This window comes from Pundamilia nyererei, unplaced genomic scaffold (assembly GCF_000239375.1).
Source record: "Pundamilia nyererei isolate P.nyererei 1_Seehausen unplaced genomic scaffold, PunNye1.0 scaffold00128, whole genome shotgun sequence".
NCBI lineage: Eukaryota > Metazoa > Chordata > Actinopteri > Cichliformes > Cichlidae > Pundamilia > Pundamilia nyererei.
Window position 1 is genome coordinate 1,229,008 of NW_005187529.1, and position 19,915 is coordinate 1,248,922.

Consider the following 19,915-nt stretch of genomic DNA (forward strand, 5'->3'; position numbering starts at 1 on the left):
AAATCCACCAACACCCCTGCGTCGTCCACACACCCAACCCACACAGGTTAGCTGACTCTATCAGAGCAGACAACAAAAAAACGACGCTGTGTTTGCCTTGCTGCACAGTGGCAGCGACTGAATGACCGCCATACCAACAAGAGAGGAACCTTGGGAGAGCTACAGCAGAGGGCACAACCAGTAAACACTAAGTGCTTGCCCCTTGCGCCTTTGCATTTTTTCCCCCTTTACCAAATAACATGTCCTGCATTCGTTGGATACATCAGAAGAATTTTAAGCAGCTAACTGTAAGCCCTTTAAGACCACATCCCTGCTTGAGCCTGTGTGTAGGTACTGAAACACAGACTTACTTTCACAGCCTGGAGCCCCCCTCCCTCTTTGTCTCTGTAGGCTACTCCTCACACCTCCCTCTCCACCCCTGGAGCCGTTGATTTACATGTAGACGTCTCTCCATCAAAACCCAGATTACTGATCTCAGAGTTGCTTGGCATGTATCTCTTTACGCCTGGGAATAATGCTCCATGGCAGACTCATTCGAAGGTTATCGCACTCTGATTAAATGGGTGTTTTAAAGTTTGCACCATAAACGTGTGTGTACGGCTGAGAAAATAACGTTTCATGATAACCCAAAGCATTCAAGTCTCACGCCTCTATTTGGTTTCTTTTCGTAGAAAATGTTCTGTCACGCCAGCCAATTCTCATCTCTCATCTCAGCAGTTTATGCGTCTGTTTTGTTGACACACTGACTGTGAGCGTAGCCTTTAAAGCCCCCTAACCACTCTGAAATTTGCATAACGTTGGCCTGACACCTGCTGGATACTCTGCTGGTCTGAACGTGGTATTGGAGAGAGAAAGAAAGCGATAGAGAGAGCACCATCTGTGTGCTTAAAATAAAACAGTCCAATAGTAAAGTGATGTGAATAACGGAGGTAGTCTCCACTCCGTAATATTCATAATACTCCCATCTACATTTTTCAACCTTTAACTTGGACTCATGCTTAAATCGAGTGAGAAAAAATGTTACCACTGTAAGAACGTCTGAGGCTGGACAAGCAACATTTTCTCACCAACAGTTTGATAGCATTCATAGTAACCGTCATCCTCGTTCTGTCGTGGCTTCTGCTTGCTGTCACAGGCAGCCCACCATTTCCAAACTAGATTACATTTAAAATGTTAAAGGGATTTACATACTGAACACACACATCTACATACCAGTCACATTTTCTCCTGTTGCACAGTAAATCTCATTACTGTCATTTCTCCCCTCATCAGTAAGTCATGACGTCATTATCGATAACCCCTCTAACCCTGAGAATCTGAGATTATTTTTTTTAATAATTACTATTTCTTGGCTTTTGAATACTGTTCTCTGAATTTTTCTACCAGTGTTAAATGGCCTGTATTTATATAGCGCTTTACTAGTCCCTAAGGACCCCAAAGCGCTTTACACTACATTCAGTCACATACACGCACACTGGTGATGGCAAGCTACATTGTAGCCACAGCCACCCTGGGGCGCACTGACAGAGGCGAGGCTGCCGGACACTGGCGCCACCGGGACCTCTGACCACCACCAGTGGTGAAGTGTCTCGCCCAAGGACACAACGACCGAAACTGTCCAAACCGGGGCTCGAACCGGCAACCTTCCAATTACAAGGCGAACTCCCAACTCTTGAGCCACGATCGCCCCTGTCCTCTCAGAAAGTCCATATTTTATTCTCCAAAGCACATGGTGAGGGTGGCAGCGGTGCTTAAACCTCACAAGGTTAAAGTACGTTCCAGGTGATCAGCAGGTGAGTGAACCCTGGCGTTATTAGAAAGTTCTTGGAAGATGTTGCGCCTCATATGACAAGTATATTTTTCCCACAGAGCTTTAGAAGGTGCTCTAATAATTCATGTTTTTAATGTGAGTCATGAATCATGTCACGAAATAATGAGTGGCATAAATCACAGGTATACCCAGCTATCTTTGTCTGCGCTGTGGAAGCAGAGCTCGTTTTGGGCTGAACATTTCAGTGAGCTTAGTCAAGCGCAGAAATCGCTGCTCCGGCGCCAAAGGCCAGATATCTAAACAGACATGACAGAGTGACAATCCAGTTTACTTTGGGCCCAAGTCTGAAATTCATTACAAAACAACAAGAGAATGTTTTTTGGGGGTCTGGGTGCAACTGAGGAACACTGATTCAAACTGAGCCGACAGTTGGCTTTGTGTGGTGCGTGATAAACTAGCTGCGAGCACAGTAATCTCAGATAATATGATTTGTCCTGTACTGCGTTATCTTTTTGGTACCCTTCTGCAGAATAGTGCAAATAGCACTGATGCAAATGATCTTATTTACTTTCACTCTGATGTAATAAAAAGGGCATTAAATGAGCAAACACAAATGAAGGGGACTCATTGCGTGATTTGTACAAGGATGAGCACTCCTCCCTACCTTTACCTTTTCTTTATAGCCAGTGGTCTGTTTTCTTTAGCCCTTGTGTCTCCCACAGAACCTGAATTTCAGCTCCTCATATTTGTGGATTAAGAATGAAAACATGTAATAAGTAGGGGGGCTTTCTTTGTGGAAAACAAACTATTACCTGCAGCACCGAGTGCCGCAGAGTACAGCGAAATTAAGTGAAGGACAGAGCTGCACATGTCGCTTCTGTTTGACCAAGGAGAGCTGTCTGACACACACTCACACCTACACAAACAGAAGAGTAATCGGTGAGATCTAAATCCCCCTGGGTGTATAAGCTCTATTAGAGCGTGTGCTTATGAGAAGATAATCATTTGGTGATATGAAGACACAGCACGGGGCAGTGGGTGGCAACAGTTAAGCTGTTGTATGAAAACGCTGCGCTATGAAAAGTGTGTGCCGAAGCTTTAACTTTTAATATAACTTGTTGCCTACAGGCAGACATTAATGAGTCCTTTTTGTCAAGGTGACGGAACAGAGATAGAAGACAATGTGCTTAACTTTTAAAAGATGCAATCGCGGCGCTGAATATGAGAGTGTGGGTGATAAAATGACACTGCGGTCTCCCGGGTAAACGAGTTAAGCGTTTGCCTTTGACAGGAGCACGTAGTGGCAGATATTAATTTTTGACATTTTGTTTCATGATACAATTAGCAGGCAAAAAAACCCCAACATTTTAGTTTATTGGAATATAAATGATGTCTTTGTTGTGTACTGTCACTGAGGACCCCGTAAGCACAAACAACAAAGGTTTAAGCGTTAATTAGAAAGGAAATTGTTTTTCTTTTTCATAATGAATTGCGTATTTACCCAACGCTCGGCCACTAGATGGCGCTGTTTAGTTGTGTCTGCTTATAATGCAAAGAAGTACTATCCTGTGGTATCACACGTGTGATTATTGTGACCTCAGTTCTTGTTGTTTACAGCCTTTATTTTATTTCGTTGTTGTTATTGTTGCTATAACTGTGCAAGCAGTGATATGCTCGCATTTGCCCACAAGCAACAGGACAAGATGTCAACATAAGATGGCCAGTAAGTGCAAGTGCTCTATGATGTGAACTGCTGGTGCTGTTGTACAATATCCTACAATCTACACTGCCATGGCAACCCAGGCAGCTATTTATCTTGAATTTGCCAAGCTCTGTACAAAATCCCACAAACACGAGAAAGCATGCCACATTCGTAACTGCGATTACTGAAAATGCCTTTTCATTAAAAAAAAAAAAAATATATATATATGTAAGTGCCCACATTTAAGAAAGACCCAGCAAGCTTTGATTCTTCTCCAGCTTTAATGAATATCCTGTTGCCACTTTGAATGACGCATTCCATGAAAGCCGCTGTATAGGCTCTATCTGTTTCAGAGAGCATAAAAATGAGATGGAAATGAGCTTATAAAACACACAAAGATAGGGAATGCAAGCAACTGTTGCTGATATACAGTTAAATTAGGATATTCTTTATGCATAAAGGATCAACACACAAAACACCTCTCATGTTCCTCCATTAAACCCAAGCCTCTGGCTGAGGTTACATAAATCGGAAACATTTTCACTGAACTTGTGGCGAACTGTTTGTAATGTTGTGGCCAAAGTGTTTTCCATGTTCTTTTTTCTGGAATCCTGCTGAAACCTCCTCGTATCGCTCTGTTTATGTCGCTTCTGCTGTAACATAATCCTGTTTTTATATCTCTGTGTGTTCCACGAGCCAGCCGGCAGAATGAGCAGCCAGCAAAAATGAGTGTTATCAAGTATCAGTGCCGTTTTTACTGCTGCAATCATGTGCCAGACAGAGATAGAGCTGATGGAGTGAGCAGGAATGCGAGCTATAAAGAAGAAAAGAGAGGTCTCATGTGGATTTAATAAACAGAGGAAGAACATAATATCAGAAGAAGAGGGAGAGAGAAAGAATAATAAATAAAGGAACAATACAGATTAGATGGTAAATCCAGACAGACTCTGAGACAGCTCTCTAGCATGTCACATGTGTCTGCAGCAGTGCTGCCAAAGACAAGCTCTATTTTTAGGGGAGGAATGTACACACGGGCCTCGTGGAAAGAGTCCATAACAACAAACAGTGCGCAACACACCTCTACAAAGAGAGAGGAGCGTACAGTCACATCGATTTAATGCTAGAAGAAAGAGGAAGACAGGGAAGGAGAATGTTCAGACATCATATTTGATGCTGAGAATTTACTTTGAACTCAGTGGGACCCCCAAGAAACCCTGAAAGAACCACAACAGGTAAGAGCCGTATTCATGTAAGGCTGCAAGGAGGACTGAATCTGCTCTGTGTGATGTCTAACCTTAGCAGTACCTTACATATACTGAAATATACTTATTTCATATGCTGAAATAAATGTTAATTTCTAATGGTAAATGGACTGGTTCTTATATAGTGCTTTTCTACTCTGAGCATTCAAAGCACTTTATACAACTTGCCTCATTTCTCCTATTCCCTTCTATTTTCTATGCATAAGTTCTTTCTATCTAACATTCACACGAGCAGCTATGGGTGAGTATTTTGCCCAAGGATATTTTGGCATTCAGACTGTAGCAGCCAATGATCGAACCACCAATCTTCAGATTAGTAGATGACCTGCACTACCTCTTGAGCCACAGCTGTACAGCATTTAATACTTAGTTTTGACAGTACGTGACATTTGGTATTAACCATGTGCATTAGTTTGCACAATTTGTACTAATATCTAATGCATGAAACGTGTGAAGCTCATAAACATAAACACTGCCACACATAAACACAAAACACAAAATCATCATCTGTCCCATGACACCTCACCAAGAAAAATAATTTCATGGGTGTTTCATCAGAATTTTCAACTTAGTTTCCAAAAGGATCAGACGGCCATGCTGCAGGCCTCATTGAGTATCTGTGTGTGGTTAAAAAGGCTAAATATGGTCCAACTATTGCCTGAACAAAGATTATGTTGCTGTTATGAGTTGAAAGGGTTGCAAACTTTAAAACTAGACATTTGGAGCAGAATTTTAGGAAAAGCTAACCATGTGTATTTGCAGGAAAATAGTTTCCTTGATTGATTCATACATTCGGATATTCGTTCATCAAGTCACTGAAAAAAGCAGAAAGGACTTAGCTCATCTAAGAAATAGAATCCCAATATGTTAACCGAACTACACAATAAAAAGCTGGTATTCTGACAGCATTAAACCAATAAACATAACTTCACAGCGAGCACAGTGAGTAAGTGATCACATTGCTCATAGGCTTGAATAACAAGTTGCACGTGATAATCTGAGCCTGCTTTCTTTTCTCAGCATGGATCAACCAGCACGTGAGGTCTACCATTTCAAAGACAAAGAGCAGTCCTCCAACCTGCTCCTGCAGCTCAACAGACTGAGACAGGAGAACATCCTGACTGATGTGCTGCTGTGTTCAGATAATACAGAGATCCCCTGTCACCGAAATGTCCTGGTGTCCAGCAGCCCTTACTTCAGAGCCATGTTCTGCAACAACTTTGTGGAGAGACAGCAGACCAAAATAGACCTAAAGGGAATCACGTCCACCATTCTGAGCAGCATTATCGACTATGTTTACACAGGACTCATCAGCATCAGCATGGATGACGTGCTTCCTCTGATGCAGGCAGCATCCATGTTGCAATATGGCCGCCTTTTTGAGGCCTGCTCGAGTTTTCTGCAGGAGCAGCTTAGCCCAGACAACTGCTTGAGCATGATACGACTTTCTGATATCATGAGCTGTAAAAGTTTAAGAGACAAAGCAAAAGAGATGGCCATGAAGAGCTTCTGCGACGTGTCAATATCTGAGGACCTGTGTGAGCTGTCTTTGACGGAGCTCATGGGATACCTGGAGGATGATTCCCTTTGTGCAGAGGAGGAGCAGGTTTTTGAGACACTTGTTGCTTGGATCCATCACGATCCTTTGTCCAGGCGAGGTGCTATCAGTGACCTTTTCAAGAAGGTTCGCCTTCGATATATCCACCCCACCTACCTCTTCCAGTTCATAGCCAATGATCCTCTGATCCAGTCCTCCACCCTCTGCACTGAACTCATAGAATCTGTTAGACGCCTCATGTTCTCTGTTAGCACAAAATGCAGTGGAGACATCGCAGCAGACTTTAAACATCCCTGGGTTGCGCCAAGGCGCTACAGCTATCATGACATGTTGGTGGTGGTAGGAGGGAGGAAGAATAACGAGCAAACCTCAAGGGAGGCCATAGTGTTCGATGAGAGGAGCCAGATGTGGCAGTGGCTTGCTAAGCTGCCTGTTCGTCTCTACAAAGCCTCCTACGTTGCCCTACACAGTATCCTCTATGTCATCGGAGGTCTGACCACCAATCCGAAGAACGGCGAAGTCAGTAGAACTGTCTACACCCTTTCCCTTAAGACCAACCACTGGCGGACAGCGGAGCCTATGTTAGAGCCACGTTTTTCCCACCAGAGCGTCTCCTACCTCCACTTCATCTTTGCCCTGGGCGGCCTTGACCCTGACAGGCGATTGACAGGCAGCGTGGAGAGGTGAGATGGTCCGTCCTTAGTCAAGAAACTCTGCATACACAGAATGACACACATGAGCAAACACATCTCTCAATGCTCTCATCAGGTACAACAGTATGTTCAATCTGTGGGAGTCGATGGCACCCATGCCTGAGGCTGTACTGCACCCCGCAGTGGCCGCTACTAACCAGAGGATCTACATGTTTGGAGGAGAGGATGCCATGCACAACCCTGTCAGAATGATACAGGTATTACTACACCTGTTACCTTTGCAGTCATTTGTTTCATCCATTCACATTTATTCATGCACCCTTTTTATTTCTCCTCTCCCCTGTGTAGGTGTATCACATTGCCAGGAACATGTGGTCTAAGATGGAGAACAGAACAGTGAAGAATGTTTCTGCTCCTGCTGTGGTCATGGATGAGAAAATCTACATCATTGGAGGTAAAAGGGCTAAGACAGATAGAATAAACATGAACTGCACATGTGATAATGATAACTGTGTCATTTCACCGGGGGCCTGGACTGAACTTTCATACCATTAGGAATGAAAGTTCCATTAGGAAAATGGGATTTTTACAGTATTCTTCAACAAAAAAAGGGATTCTTGCAAAATTCTTGATGGATCACTTTACAATTTCATCACCACTACATACCAAACTATTGCATATGAATATATATATCATAATATCTTCTCTGTCACAGGATACACCAGGAGGATGATTGCATACGACACCAAGGCCAACCGATTCATCAAGTGTGCCAACCTAAAGGAGAGGAGGATGCACCATTCAGCCACCGTTCTCAGTAACGAACTGTATGTAACAGGCGGACGTTACATCAATGGCCACGACGTCATTGAAGACTCGGACGCTTTTGAGTGTTACGACCTGAAAACAGACACATGGACAAGTAAAGGGAGTCTGCCTTTCAAACTGTTCGATCACGGCTCCGTGACTCTCACATGTGTCTCACAGACATGGTCGAAATCATAAATTAGGCAGGCAGTAGTCTTTTGTTTCGTTTTGTTTTGACTTCAATATTTTATAGAACAAATGTCATTTTCATTTTTTAATGTTTTCAATTTAAAACTAAAGTATTTAAATGTTAAGCACTATTTATTCCACGACTTTTCTGTGTTGTTGTTTAACGCCTGACTCTGACTCGCATAAAAGAAGACGACGCTTGTTGCATAGCCTGCTCTTAACCTGTCTGGCTTCACAATGGGTGAGAGTGCTATTTTCAGCCTGCTCTAAATCCAGAGATTTCACCTGTCATGTTTAAATCGAGAGGGCTGTGCAACTCAAAGCTGCGTGTGCAGCTCGTCGGTTTGAGCCTGTTGACGTGAGCAGCAAAGCCTTGGATCAATTTCTGTCACTTTAATGAAAATGGTGGTGAAATTCATGTGATAAAGAGCAAGAGATTGTTAATGCAGTGCTGAAATCAAAATAAAAGCATACCAGAAGGTCCACTGTTTTGGGACTTTGGGTGCCGAGCATACTTTTGCATCAAATGCTGAAATCATTTGTTCTAAATGTTCAGGTTTAATGTTTTTGTACTGTTGTTTACTGGTTTTAGCCCGTTTTTGTACAGCTTGAAAATAAAATCACAGTCTATATATGTGGTCTTTCTTCAACCCCACAGTACGACTCAGCAGTTCTTGGTCTGTTGACAGTGAATCGCAATCTGAGCCGGTGCCCTGTATGTCTCATCGTATGTCTGTTTAAACCCTCTCACACTGGATCTCAACATGTCCAGACAGGTTCCTGTTCTCCACACACATGGAGATACAGAATGCAACCATGAAACGTTACCCTTTTATAAAGAACATGCTGAACTTTTACCCAGTGAGAACATCATTGCTGGCCCTGTGACAGTGGGAATTGAGTCCACGAATCCCATCTGACTCACTGATTTGTTATGGTTCACAAATTAGATGTATGCTAAAAATCTGAAGATATGCGGGACAAACAGCTTCCTATAGAATGATTGCATAGTGCAAGTTTAAGCAGCAGTTAAAGAGATTACATCATTTTATTCATCAGTGGCATCTGCAATGTAATGTCAGCCTTTCGTATGGCGTAAACACAATGTGACCAGAGGGGACATTTTTTTGAAACCATAAGTCACTGGGTCAGATGTTTCAGTCGTTTTGCTGCCAGCAAACGGAGCCCAGGGGACAGTGGGTGGAGTGGCCGAGACAAGGTGGTGTGGATGGGTGACTGGAAAAACTATAGGTGATCTGATGTTATTTTGAGCAACAAACAAGAAGGGCAAATGTTACACCACGTGAGGCATGTGGCCCGGCCGGTTTCCGTGCAAGCTGGCAGATGTGAGCGAAGACTCGAGAGAAACTCATGAGCGGGGGTTTCACAACAGAGAACCTGACCGAGTGATGAAACCCATCCAAGAGGAGCAGCAACAGGTGTATGTGTTTGTGTAACTGTGTGCATATATATGTGTGTGTGTGTGTTTGTGATTAAGGTGTTTGGCGTTTCAAGTGGGGCCGTGTCTGGTCACAACATCACAACAAAAACAGACAGAGGTGAGAGTGGAAAAGATCATTCACTGACGACCTTTCCTAGGTTCTAAGTTGACAAACATATCAGAGAAAGATATATTTCAACATATTTAAACATTTATCTAGATATAAATATAGAAAATGTATAAAGTTAAAAAATATACATTTATGCATCACATACACACATGCTGGCTCTGTAGGGCTACATTATTGGTCATTCCACGAGTAAACTAAACCCAGACTCTTTAGGTCATAGCTGCCTTCTTGGTCAGTCACTAACTGACTGCACTTGCTGGGACTTTCCAGCCTGCCATTCAGCCTAGTCTACAAATAGACTGAATCAGACTTCAGGGACTCACAGCATATTACTGCATTACCCTGAAGCTCACACAGTAATACATTTTAGGTTTTTCAGTTCCACTTCTCACACACTCTCTATGGTCACCCATATGGGGAACTACTTCTGCACAAACAGCTCTGCAGCTGCAGAGATTATATGCCCCGTATGGCTCTATTGTATCTAGCAGAGAGTGTTCGCAGGCCTTCTACATATATCAAGATGTTAGATTAAAGCCACAAACATCTGTTTCAAAAGCTTGAGCCATAAAGTTGTAATACGCAGTCTGAGGTGGATTTTTTTTCTACACGGTAAAAAAAAGGCAAAGAAATAAATAGAGGAAGAAGAAGCGGAAATACATTTGTAGCGCTGGGGGGTAGTTTGTGACCATCAGCAGCACAAAAACCACACGAGCCACATCTGCACGGCTTAATGTGTCAAAGCACAAGTGCTTCTTGGAGGGAAACCATGTGCCAGTGATAACATGTTTTTCCTGATCATATAACGTGTCGTGATATACGACAGCATTGTAAGCGCTCACTCACATGGATTGAGATACACACATGCGTGCACAGCTGCCATTGCAGCAGTTTACTGAGAAGTGTTTGCTATGTTGGAGCAATTTTTAGAAAGTTGACATTTATATCCACAGCTAAAAGACAGGTTGACCAGACCAGGGTGTGTGTTGCAAGATCTTAAAGGCACTTCTTCATCAGTCGCTTTTATCTTTGTTTTTTCAATGAACCGCTTGGTCATTGCACTGAAAGCTCAAGGCTGGCATGAGAAAAGCGATTAAAGCTGTAAACACACAGACATAAACTTTTAATGTGTATTCCGAAAAGCCACACACAGATTAATGTGTAAACATGTCACATGTTTAATGAAGCTGATAAGATCCGACCCAGTGACCTGTAAACGCTATCTTCTGTAACGCGGGCCAAAGTCAACAAAATACCCTCATCCTGTCTTCACGGATCAATCTGGGCCATTTTGGGAAAACTGAAACACACTGGTAAGCCCCCTGAATTACACACACACACATGCAGACACGAACACACTCCTTCACAATCCACAGTGTGGCCAAATACCCTGGAAAAATCTAGAGGACAAATCAGTCTATTTATAATACAGAGTGAGACCGAGAACCAGGGCACTTAGCTGTGATATTGTAGTGTAATTTTCCCCCTTATAGATTTACAGTGTCATGAAGCGAGCGCTGATAAGGCTGAGCAGGCCGCTTCCTGAACAACAACTGTGTTTTATCAACATCAATCCATCAGGCATTAAAAAAAATGTTATTGTTTGAACAGGCAGGTTTGCAGTGTGCCTTCCTCAAAGTCAGAGGTTTGCTGCAGGATGACTTACACAGCATATTTGGAAATTATGCTTGATTTGTAAACTATTGAATAGTGATTAAGGAAGATGGGATCAAATCAGTATGAATTTAACCCAGCTCTCGTTTGAGCACGCAGACTTGTGAGGTATATCATTTTTCTGTTTACCAAGTGTTATTTTCTTTATATTTACCCCAATCATCAAAAACAGCAGTGGTGATAGTAGATTTATGAGTGTAACAATGATTATTCCTTGTACCTGAACTCCGACCACAGCCAGGAAAGTAGCAGTGTCTCAATGTAAAAAAGCAGAAGAAAAAAATGAATCAAGCACAAAGAGTACACACAAGTCAATCAAACGACTGCAAAGACACACAAAACATCTCTAAGTCCAAGCAGCTACTTTAAAATGAAGTTGAAATTGACTTTCTCAAAGTTACATAATAGTCTGTATACATTAAAAAACGCCTTCCTCCAATGTGTTAAAATATTTGTTGGTGTCCCCTGTCATTATTTTCCATGACATGAGGAGTGTTGATTCCTCCGCTCGCTTCTCCGAGAGGTTGTGCAACGCTGGAGTTGATAAACAAAGCCACGTGTTGCGGGGAAGTTTCCAAAGTGGGCGGAGCTCGCGTGCTTCCGGGTTCTCACTTGGAGGATATAAAGAAGAGCTGCGCAATGTCAACAGTAGGCTAGAAACACAGGGGGCAAAACAAAGCACTTAGAAGCGGGGGTGGTTACATAATAAGCTAAATCAGAGGGCTTTCCAAAGATTTCTCACACATTTATTGACTTTGTTTAAGTTAGCGTCATCGAGTGAGGATGCCTTTTCTCGGACAGGACTGGAGGTCGCCGGGTCAGAGCTGGGTGAAAACCGAAGAGGGATGGAAAAAAACAACAACCGACGACAAAAACAACAATGTCTCCGTGCAGAGGTTGGTCATTAACCGAGAGCTAAGAAATGGCGCTGTCTCTGAGGAGCTTTGGAAATTGAAATGCGCCATCACTTTTGTTTGGTTAGAGAGAGATGGAGGGAGGAGGGACTTTCTTCAAAAGTCCAAACAGCATTATGAACAGAAGCAGGCTGACACACACACAAAACCAAAAACAACTATAGGCCTCCACCTCGGTGTCGTTTCCTTCTCACTCACCTCAGTGTCTTTGTGTGTTTCTGGTTGCTATGTTACTTTCCTAGGCTAATCACCGAGCTATTAATAACCTCCCTAAACAAGTGAGTGGATTAACAAAGATCTGTAAACTTTCCAGATGAGCTACAGTCATTTCAACACGGCCCAAGTTACACTTTTTTCTTTGGGTTTGATGCTGGAGTTGCTCTTTGTGTAGAAGGAAAAAGGTTAAAGTGGATTGCAGTTCAAAATAAATTAATAAATAAATGTGTCCTTGTGTTTTTGCAGCTTCTGCAAAGAGGCCGAGGAGGAGGAGAGTTTCAACAAGGAGAACCTGCTGCTTTCTTTCAGCTATGACATGGCTGCCAAGAAGAGGAAAAAAGACTTAATGAACAACAACACAAAAGTCCCATGTGAGTCCTTATTAAAAACAAAAAAAGGAAGCAAAATATTTAGCCCGTTTTAAAGCGTGGGAGTCATAAATCACATAGCAATGCATCAAACTTAAGTTGGAGTAGGTAATACAAGCAGGAGAAAGCTGGAAGGGAAGGCATTGGTGGAGCACCTCCTAATGACACTGATGTTTAGTCATTCTCCTGCATTTCATAAACTCCCTTTCCAAAGGCAGCTCTGAAAACTTAGTTGTGCTGAATACATTTGTCACAGTGCTTATAAGCCACTTAATGAGGGCAGGCCACTAACGTAAACACTTTGCTTTTTCACAGATTTCCACAGGGAAAAATGGATTTATGTTCATAAAGGAAGCACCAAGGAGGTAACAAACCGACTCATTCCGCTTCACATCAACTTTTCATATCGTCATTGCTAATGTAAACATGCTGAGAAAACTATACTCCTGCTGAGGATTGCAATCTAATACCCTGATAATTAAATTCTCCCAGCGCCACGGATATTGTACACTGGGAGAGGCCTTCAACCGCTTAGATTTCTGCAGCGCCATCAAGGACACGAGGAGATTTAATTACGTTGTCAGAGTGAGTTCTCGTTTCTTTCCTTTCTTCTTAGTTTGTGCCGTCTCTTTCTGTTTGTCTTTCTCTGTGGTTGTTAATGGGAGATCTGTTTGTCAGTGGCACAGAAAGGCTTAAGGTTAAGAGGGTGTGTAGGCCTCTGCCAGCTTCTTATCATTGCTCTGCAGACAAGAGTCTCTCAGTGCTGATGATAGGGACCCAGGGAGTGTGTGTTTGAAGTAGGGACACAGTGTGGCTCTTTTTGTTTTGGAATATGATTGCCAAAGCATGTTGGTATCCCATAGGATTAAGCGAGGAACAGATGGATCATGTAGTGAGCTTAAATGACTAATTGGGAGATATTAGTGTCAGTAGCATTGTGGGATATGAACAGAAAACCTGGAAGGCCATGCACGGGAAACTCTTTAATGAAAGTCATCCACACATGCACAGAGCTTGAACAGATTCAGCTTGGTGGGTATTCCTGACAAAGACGAACAAAAAAGTGATGCTCGCTTACCATCATCTAGTCGAATTTGGAGCTTCTTCCTCACTGAACTGAACACCAGCTCTCCCACATGTGCTCACATGTGAGGCGAAGGTGGGGGAGTGTGTATGCAAGAGGAGGGTGACAGCTGTGCAGTGAGGTGCGACCACCTGACAGTTGCTTTACGAAACCAAACCCGGTGGTAGTCAGATGATTCGGACCCCTCTGCAAACACAAACACCGATACCTCTGCCAGGTTAAACACCCTCCTTATGTGTTCTCCTCACTCATCCAGTGGTCCAGTGTCACATTCCTGTCTTTCTTTTTCCCTCTCTATGTTGAGTATCTGTGTGTCGTTCTTGTATAAAGAAGCATTTAAATGACTTGTAGCCTTCTTCAGGAGGACACAAGAAAACTTTCTCTTGGCAGAACAGTGAGGTTTCAGGGGATCGTATTTTATACAGTGTCAAACCCATAAATGGAGATTGGGCTCTAATCTTATCGGAATACAAAATAATCTGGTAGTCCAGATAAGTGTTAGATTTACTGCAGATATTTGGCTAACTCCTATTTGTTAACATCTCTGTTGGAGTTTGGGATTGACCTTTTAGTTCAGGTTCCAGTTAACGAGTGCAGTGTAGTGTGGTAAGCCCAAAGAACAATATGGCTGTGAAACACTAGCGCCTGGTCTGGACACAGTGTCCTAGGTCACTGCTCTTCACTGGTTGTGTCTGATGGCATTTGCGGGTTCATTTAACTCTGTCTCAGTTACACAGATCAGATTCTTCCATGACAAGGCAAGTGGTCCTCCATTTGTTTTTGTTTTTTTTCTTTCTTTTTTTTTCATCTCACAGCTAGTGAACGTAGGTCATTTCAAGGACGAGCCATGTGTAACTTTAAAATGAGCATCAATGCAGAGATGGCACATAATAACAAAAGGCTGCGGCGTGTCTAATTCTGTCGGTGTGTTTGTGGAAAAAGTGTGAGCCGCACGCCAAAGTATAAAGCGCAGTTTAGTGAACTGCAGGAGCTAAAAGTAGATACGGAAACGCACATTGTTCTGCCCGGCTGCTCTACAAAGAGAGGAGCACTTGATGAGCTGCTAAAAGAAGAAGGGCACGGGATTAGGTTTTAGGAATGGCGCTGGGAAGAGGGGGAGGGGGGGAAGACAGTGAGGAAGGAGTGAAGAAGCTTAAAAATGGCAAAGCTGACAGGGAGCATGAGGATGAAAAGGCTCAAAAAAGGTCATTTGGTTAAAAATGACGCATTATTAAGATGGCTGGTTGGCTGGTTCTTATTTTTCAGTATCCTAGTACCCCAGAAAGTACCCCGCAGTTTACCAGTACGCTGATATACAAACAAAGGTCATGACGTGGTCAAAATGAGCCAGAGTTTCTCCATGATGTCACAGCATCTGCTGCATGCCAGACATGCCACCCTGTTGGAACTCGCTGTTTGTCCGCTAGCCAACGGCAACACACACACACACACACACACACACACACACACACGCGCACGCACGCACGCACGCACGCTTACATAGTCATGCACACTCTGTCAAATGATTCGGCTAATTCACATGACAGGAAAACCAGGACTCAAACGATTAAAAGCTTGTTTGTGCCGGCATGGGGTGGCTGACCTTGTTGACAGCCTGGGCTCTTATCCAACACCTTTCCGAGTAGCTTCTTCCCCTAATAAAAGCCCTAGAATGCTGTTAGACGTCCACAGCTTCACTTGAGAGAAATGACCACATGGAACGTCTCCAAAGTTGTTCTAGGCAGCAATTATTGTTAGAACCAAGTGCTTTGTAAGAATGCAGCCTAACAATCTTTAAGAAACACTGCAGTGGAACAGAGCGTCTCACTTGCAGACAGGATGAAATTTATGTTGTTTCTTTTTTTTTCCCCCCCACCTCCCCATTCCTCCAGCTCCTGGAGCTTATTGCCAAGTCCCAGCTCCCCTCACTCAGTGGAGTGGCGCAGAAGAACTACATGAACATTCTGGAAAGAGTGGTACAGAAAGGTGAGCTCTGATGCCCTGCCTCTTCATTTCAGTCTTTTTGTGCGTCAGATGATTTTCTTTTCATGTCGTTTTGTTTCCCTGTGCTGTTCTTAAATATTTGCCCCTCAGTCTACTTAGTTTTTGCTAAGCTCGTATATACAGCGTAGTGGACTCTTCTCGTCTTACTTTCTCAAAAGTGTAAACACAAATAATGCAGGTATAGCAAAGCTGAAGCTTTCGATATATGATGAAATGAACCTTTGTGATGTCTGAAGAAGGCTGGGGATGGAGTTCAGTGCTTTAGTGGCACGCTGAAAAACACTGACAGTCACCAGACCCGAGTGCAAGTCACAGTGTAAACTAAATGTTCCTTCTGCTAAACAGAGATTCAGGTTGTTTAGGTAGCGTTATGAAACTGTTTTGCCAAATATTTGAAGTTCTGCGGGGCCGTTCCATCACACCCAAATATTTAGTTTAATAGAGATTTTTTTTTAATTTTTTTTTTTTATAATTTTTATTTAAATTATTTTATTTTGCGGAGTCACTGTCTACTTGGCTTGAAACTTCATTGTATCATTGTGGTCATTAATCTTGGCTGTTGACCAACTCTCCACAGTCCTCGATGACCAGCAGAACGTCCGCCCCATCAAAGAGCTGCTGCAGACCCTATATGTCTCGCTGTGTGGGCTCGTTCAGGACATGGGCAAGTCTGTGCTGGTGGGGAACATCAACATCTGGGTACACCGAATGGAGAACATCCTGCAGTGGCAGCAACAGCTGGACAACATCCAGATCAATAGGGTAAGCATCTGCCTACAATGCAGAACTCCAGAGGGGCTCTGCAGTGCAAATCTTTATTACATCATAGATTTTCTTCTTTTCTCTCATCTCTTCCTTTTTTTTTTCTTTTTTTTTTTTTAAGCCAACAAATACAGGTATGACTCTGACTGACCTGCCTGCCAGTCTGCAGCTGAACATCATGCACAGTCTTTCTGACGGCAGAGACCTGGTCAGCCTGGGCCAAGTGTGTCCGGAGCTGGGGACCCTCACAGAGGACCGGCTGTTGTGGAAGAAACTCTGCCAGTATCACTTCACAGACAGACAGGCATGTAGAAATTTAAGGGAATGCAAACACTTGCGTACGTGGAATGCCTTTATGGCATCTGTGATAAAGCTAGCCTGGAAAATGGGAGGCAGTAACCCAGCACCATGCTCAAAAGGCATGCATTTGATAAGTGAGTGAGGGATTCTCACCTATAGGCTAAAGTGGGTTACAGAGAAGCTTTACAGGATAGATGCCCCCCCCCCAAATGACAAAACTATCCATTAAGGTTTCTAAAAATCTCACTCTGAGTGTGACTAGTAGTATATGAATAAAATAAAAGCCTGAAGTATATATATTTTTTCTTTTTTTGAGTAACATTTTTTAAAAGCCTGTCTTATATTTTAGATCCGGAAGCGGCTGATGGTGTCAGATAAAGGTCACCTGGAGTGGAAAAAAATGTACTTTAAGCTGAGCCGCTGCTATCCTCACAGAGAGCAATACAGCGACACCCTGCACTTCTGCACACACTGCCACATCCTTTTCTGGAAGGTACTCTGCTTCATTCTCTTTCATTTTGCACTTGATCAGTGTAGATGTGAAACTAAAATGTTCTTGTTTTTAAAGCAGAGGGGGAAAAGGCATTATAAATTCATGCAATGTTTCTTTTTTTTCTTTCAGGATATAAACCACCCCTGCACAGCCAACAACCCAGAAAGCTGCACCATGTCCCTCTCCCCTCAAGACTTTATCAATCTTTTCAAATTCTGATCCCTCCCACTCACAGACGCCCCGAATCCCGATGATCGGACTGTACATACTGCTGTACATATTGTTTTCTTTAATATCACGATTCTTGGATGTATTTTAGAAGAGACTGGAGAGTGCTGAGGCAGCGGGACAGTTATGCAATCAGGTTTCTTTTGAGCGAGCACTGAGAACCCATCAGAGTGGGTTAACTGTGGAAAGCTAGTGGACGTGACGAAGAGCAGTAGTGATGTCGAGGAAATCAGGCTACATGCGAAGGAAATGAAGGGAATACTTAACTGCTGGAGTTCAATCTTAGTTTAATGTGTTTTCTGAAATTACACTTGCAAAGTAAAAGCACCTTTTGAACTTTAGATTTGAGCACCTTTTTTTGGATTTTGTTTTTTATTTTAATCTTGTATTTCAGTGGTTTCAGTAATTGTTCTTCAAAGGAAGAAGAGCGATTTCTTTAAAGTTGTATTTGTTATTGCTCGTATGGGGAGGTGCAGTGTGCTTGGTGTTTAGATGGAGTCTGTACTAATATTCATGTTTGGAACTGGGATGAAGAAAAGTAAATGTTAGGTTGCAGCGGTACCTAAGAGAAAATGAATGTAAGCATGAGTTGTAAATAACCGTTTAGACTGGGTTTGACACGTTGACTCACTGTCATAGTCTTTTCTATTTTGATTTCTTTTTCACTTTTATAAGGATTTGATTTTTTTTTTTTTTTCCTGTTGCAGGCGATACAGCCGCAGCATGTGAGTGCAGTATTACCAAAGATTGTTATCAAAGTCAGTGTAACAGTGGTGTGTGCCTTTATCATGAAACTTGAAGCCGTATAGGTACAGCTTGTGCCTTGTTTGCAATGCTTTCAGATCCTAATGCTGTTTATTTTATTTTTTTTATTATTATTATTATTTTTTTTATCATTTTAAACATCAAGTGTCTCATTTACAGAAGGGTTAAGCTCTGAGGCTCTCACACCAAAGTTAACTGTTTGAGATATCCCGCATGACATCGAGCTGATTGTGTTTACTTAATGAGATTTTTGGCAAGCGGCTCAGCTTGTGCACTTGGGTTTGAAGGAAAAGTGCAGTCTGACCCAGACTCACTTTTTTATTTTATTTTATTTTTTTCACTGATCAGACAGTGAAGAATGATGTACATGCTATGCAATGCATTCTCTTTATGTTCTGTTCAATTAATAAAAGGGGGGCAAAAAAGCCCTTAAAGCTGGTGTCATTTCTGAGTAGTTGCTACACCTTTCTATGGGGGGGGAATGAATAGAGCACTTAATCATCATGGTATAACACACAGTTAAACTTCAAGGAATCAATCTGTCCGGTTAGGAAGCAGAATCCATTGTACACCAGTTCACTTTCCTTGGTGCAAATGAAAGTGACAAGTGCTCTGGAGTGGAAACAACTGCAAAATAAGGGAGCTTCTTGCTAGTTTCCCCATCACTTCTGGTAGCTGGAGGTTAGACAGGTAGTCCAGCTCCTCCAGGGTGGGACTGTGTGTGTGTGCGCGCTGTTGCAAGAAAATTTAGTGTGTGTCTGAGAACGGTTTCCAGTGTGTGAAGATCTGAGGAGAGCTAGGCAGGACTTATTTTGTGCAAGCATGAGTGCTGCTAGAGTCCTACAAAATGACCTCCAGCTGGCTACTTGTCTGCATGTTTCTGACCAAAATGGGAAGTAACAGACTTGGCATGATGTCCTGACATCATTTAGTGGGACTGAAGTTCTCAGACCAGTACCATGCAGCTTAGTGTGCATTCTCTTAGTAACACCAGAATTGCCAGGCCCAACACTGGCACCCTATTCTCTTGCACAAAGGAGCAGATACTGGTGCTGCTGGGTTACCTCCCTCTCTTCCTGTGTAATGGCCCCTCTCGTGGGATCTCTGCAACACTTTTGAGACAGTAAACATTCTTGCAACAGCATACATTGATGTGCCATTTTTGGAGGACCTGGTCTACCTGTGCAGCCTGAATGGGCTGCAGGTACTGTCTCATGTTACCAGTAGTGATAAGGATGCAAGCAAAAAGCAGGGTTAGAGAGAAATCAGGCAGCAGAGAAAAGGAGAGAGCAATGGTTCTGTGGGCACCACCTGTAAAACCATTCCTTCTTAGGGGGGTTGTCTTGTAGTTTTTCCCCTAATCGGTGAACCTCGTAACTTTCATGCTTACCAAAGCAAGCATAATGAATTCACAAAACTCGATAGACTGATATCCCTTAAGTTTAACTGACTTTGTGTAATGCCGTGATCATTAAGTGCGCCGTTAATTAAAAAAAAAAAACGTTTCCTTTATTTATTGAACGGCGTATACAATGAGCTTACATGAGGACAACTTTTAAACATTTTCTAGGTTTCTTGCTGGAGGTGAACAGAG

General features: G+C 42.8%; 2 protein-coding genes across 2 annotated transcripts; both read left to right on the forward strand.

The window, feature by feature from the left end:
* Window positions 1-4,512: 4,512 nt before the first annotated feature.
* On the forward strand, window positions 4,513-8,572 carry LOC102209492 (kelch-like protein 38). The gene is made up of 5 exons (XM_005743166.1): window positions 4,513-4,705; window positions 5,756-6,976; window positions 7,062-7,203; window positions 7,295-7,400; window positions 7,662-8,572. Exons 2-5 carry the CDS (start codon window positions 5,757-5,759, stop codon window positions 7,949-7,951), a joined length of 1,758 nt encoding a protein of 585 aa, XP_005743223.1. The 5' UTR covers window positions 4,513-4,705; window position 5,756; the 3' UTR covers window positions 7,952-8,572.
* A 3,226-nt stretch (window positions 8,573-11,798) lies between these two features.
* Window positions 11,799-18,755, forward strand: fbxo32 (F-box protein 32). The gene is made up of 9 exons (XM_005743167.1): window positions 11,799-12,083; window positions 12,564-12,688; window positions 13,001-13,050; window positions 13,178-13,270; window positions 15,662-15,755; window positions 16,351-16,535; window positions 16,657-16,839; window positions 17,185-17,328; window positions 17,458-18,755. The coding sequence occupies exons 1-9, from the start codon at window positions 11,971-11,973 to the stop codon at window positions 17,545-17,547; spliced, it is 1,077 nt and encodes a 358-aa protein (XP_005743224.1). The 5' UTR covers window positions 11,799-11,970; the 3' UTR covers window positions 17,548-18,755.
* The last annotated feature ends 1,160 nt before the right edge of the window (window positions 18,756-19,915 follow it).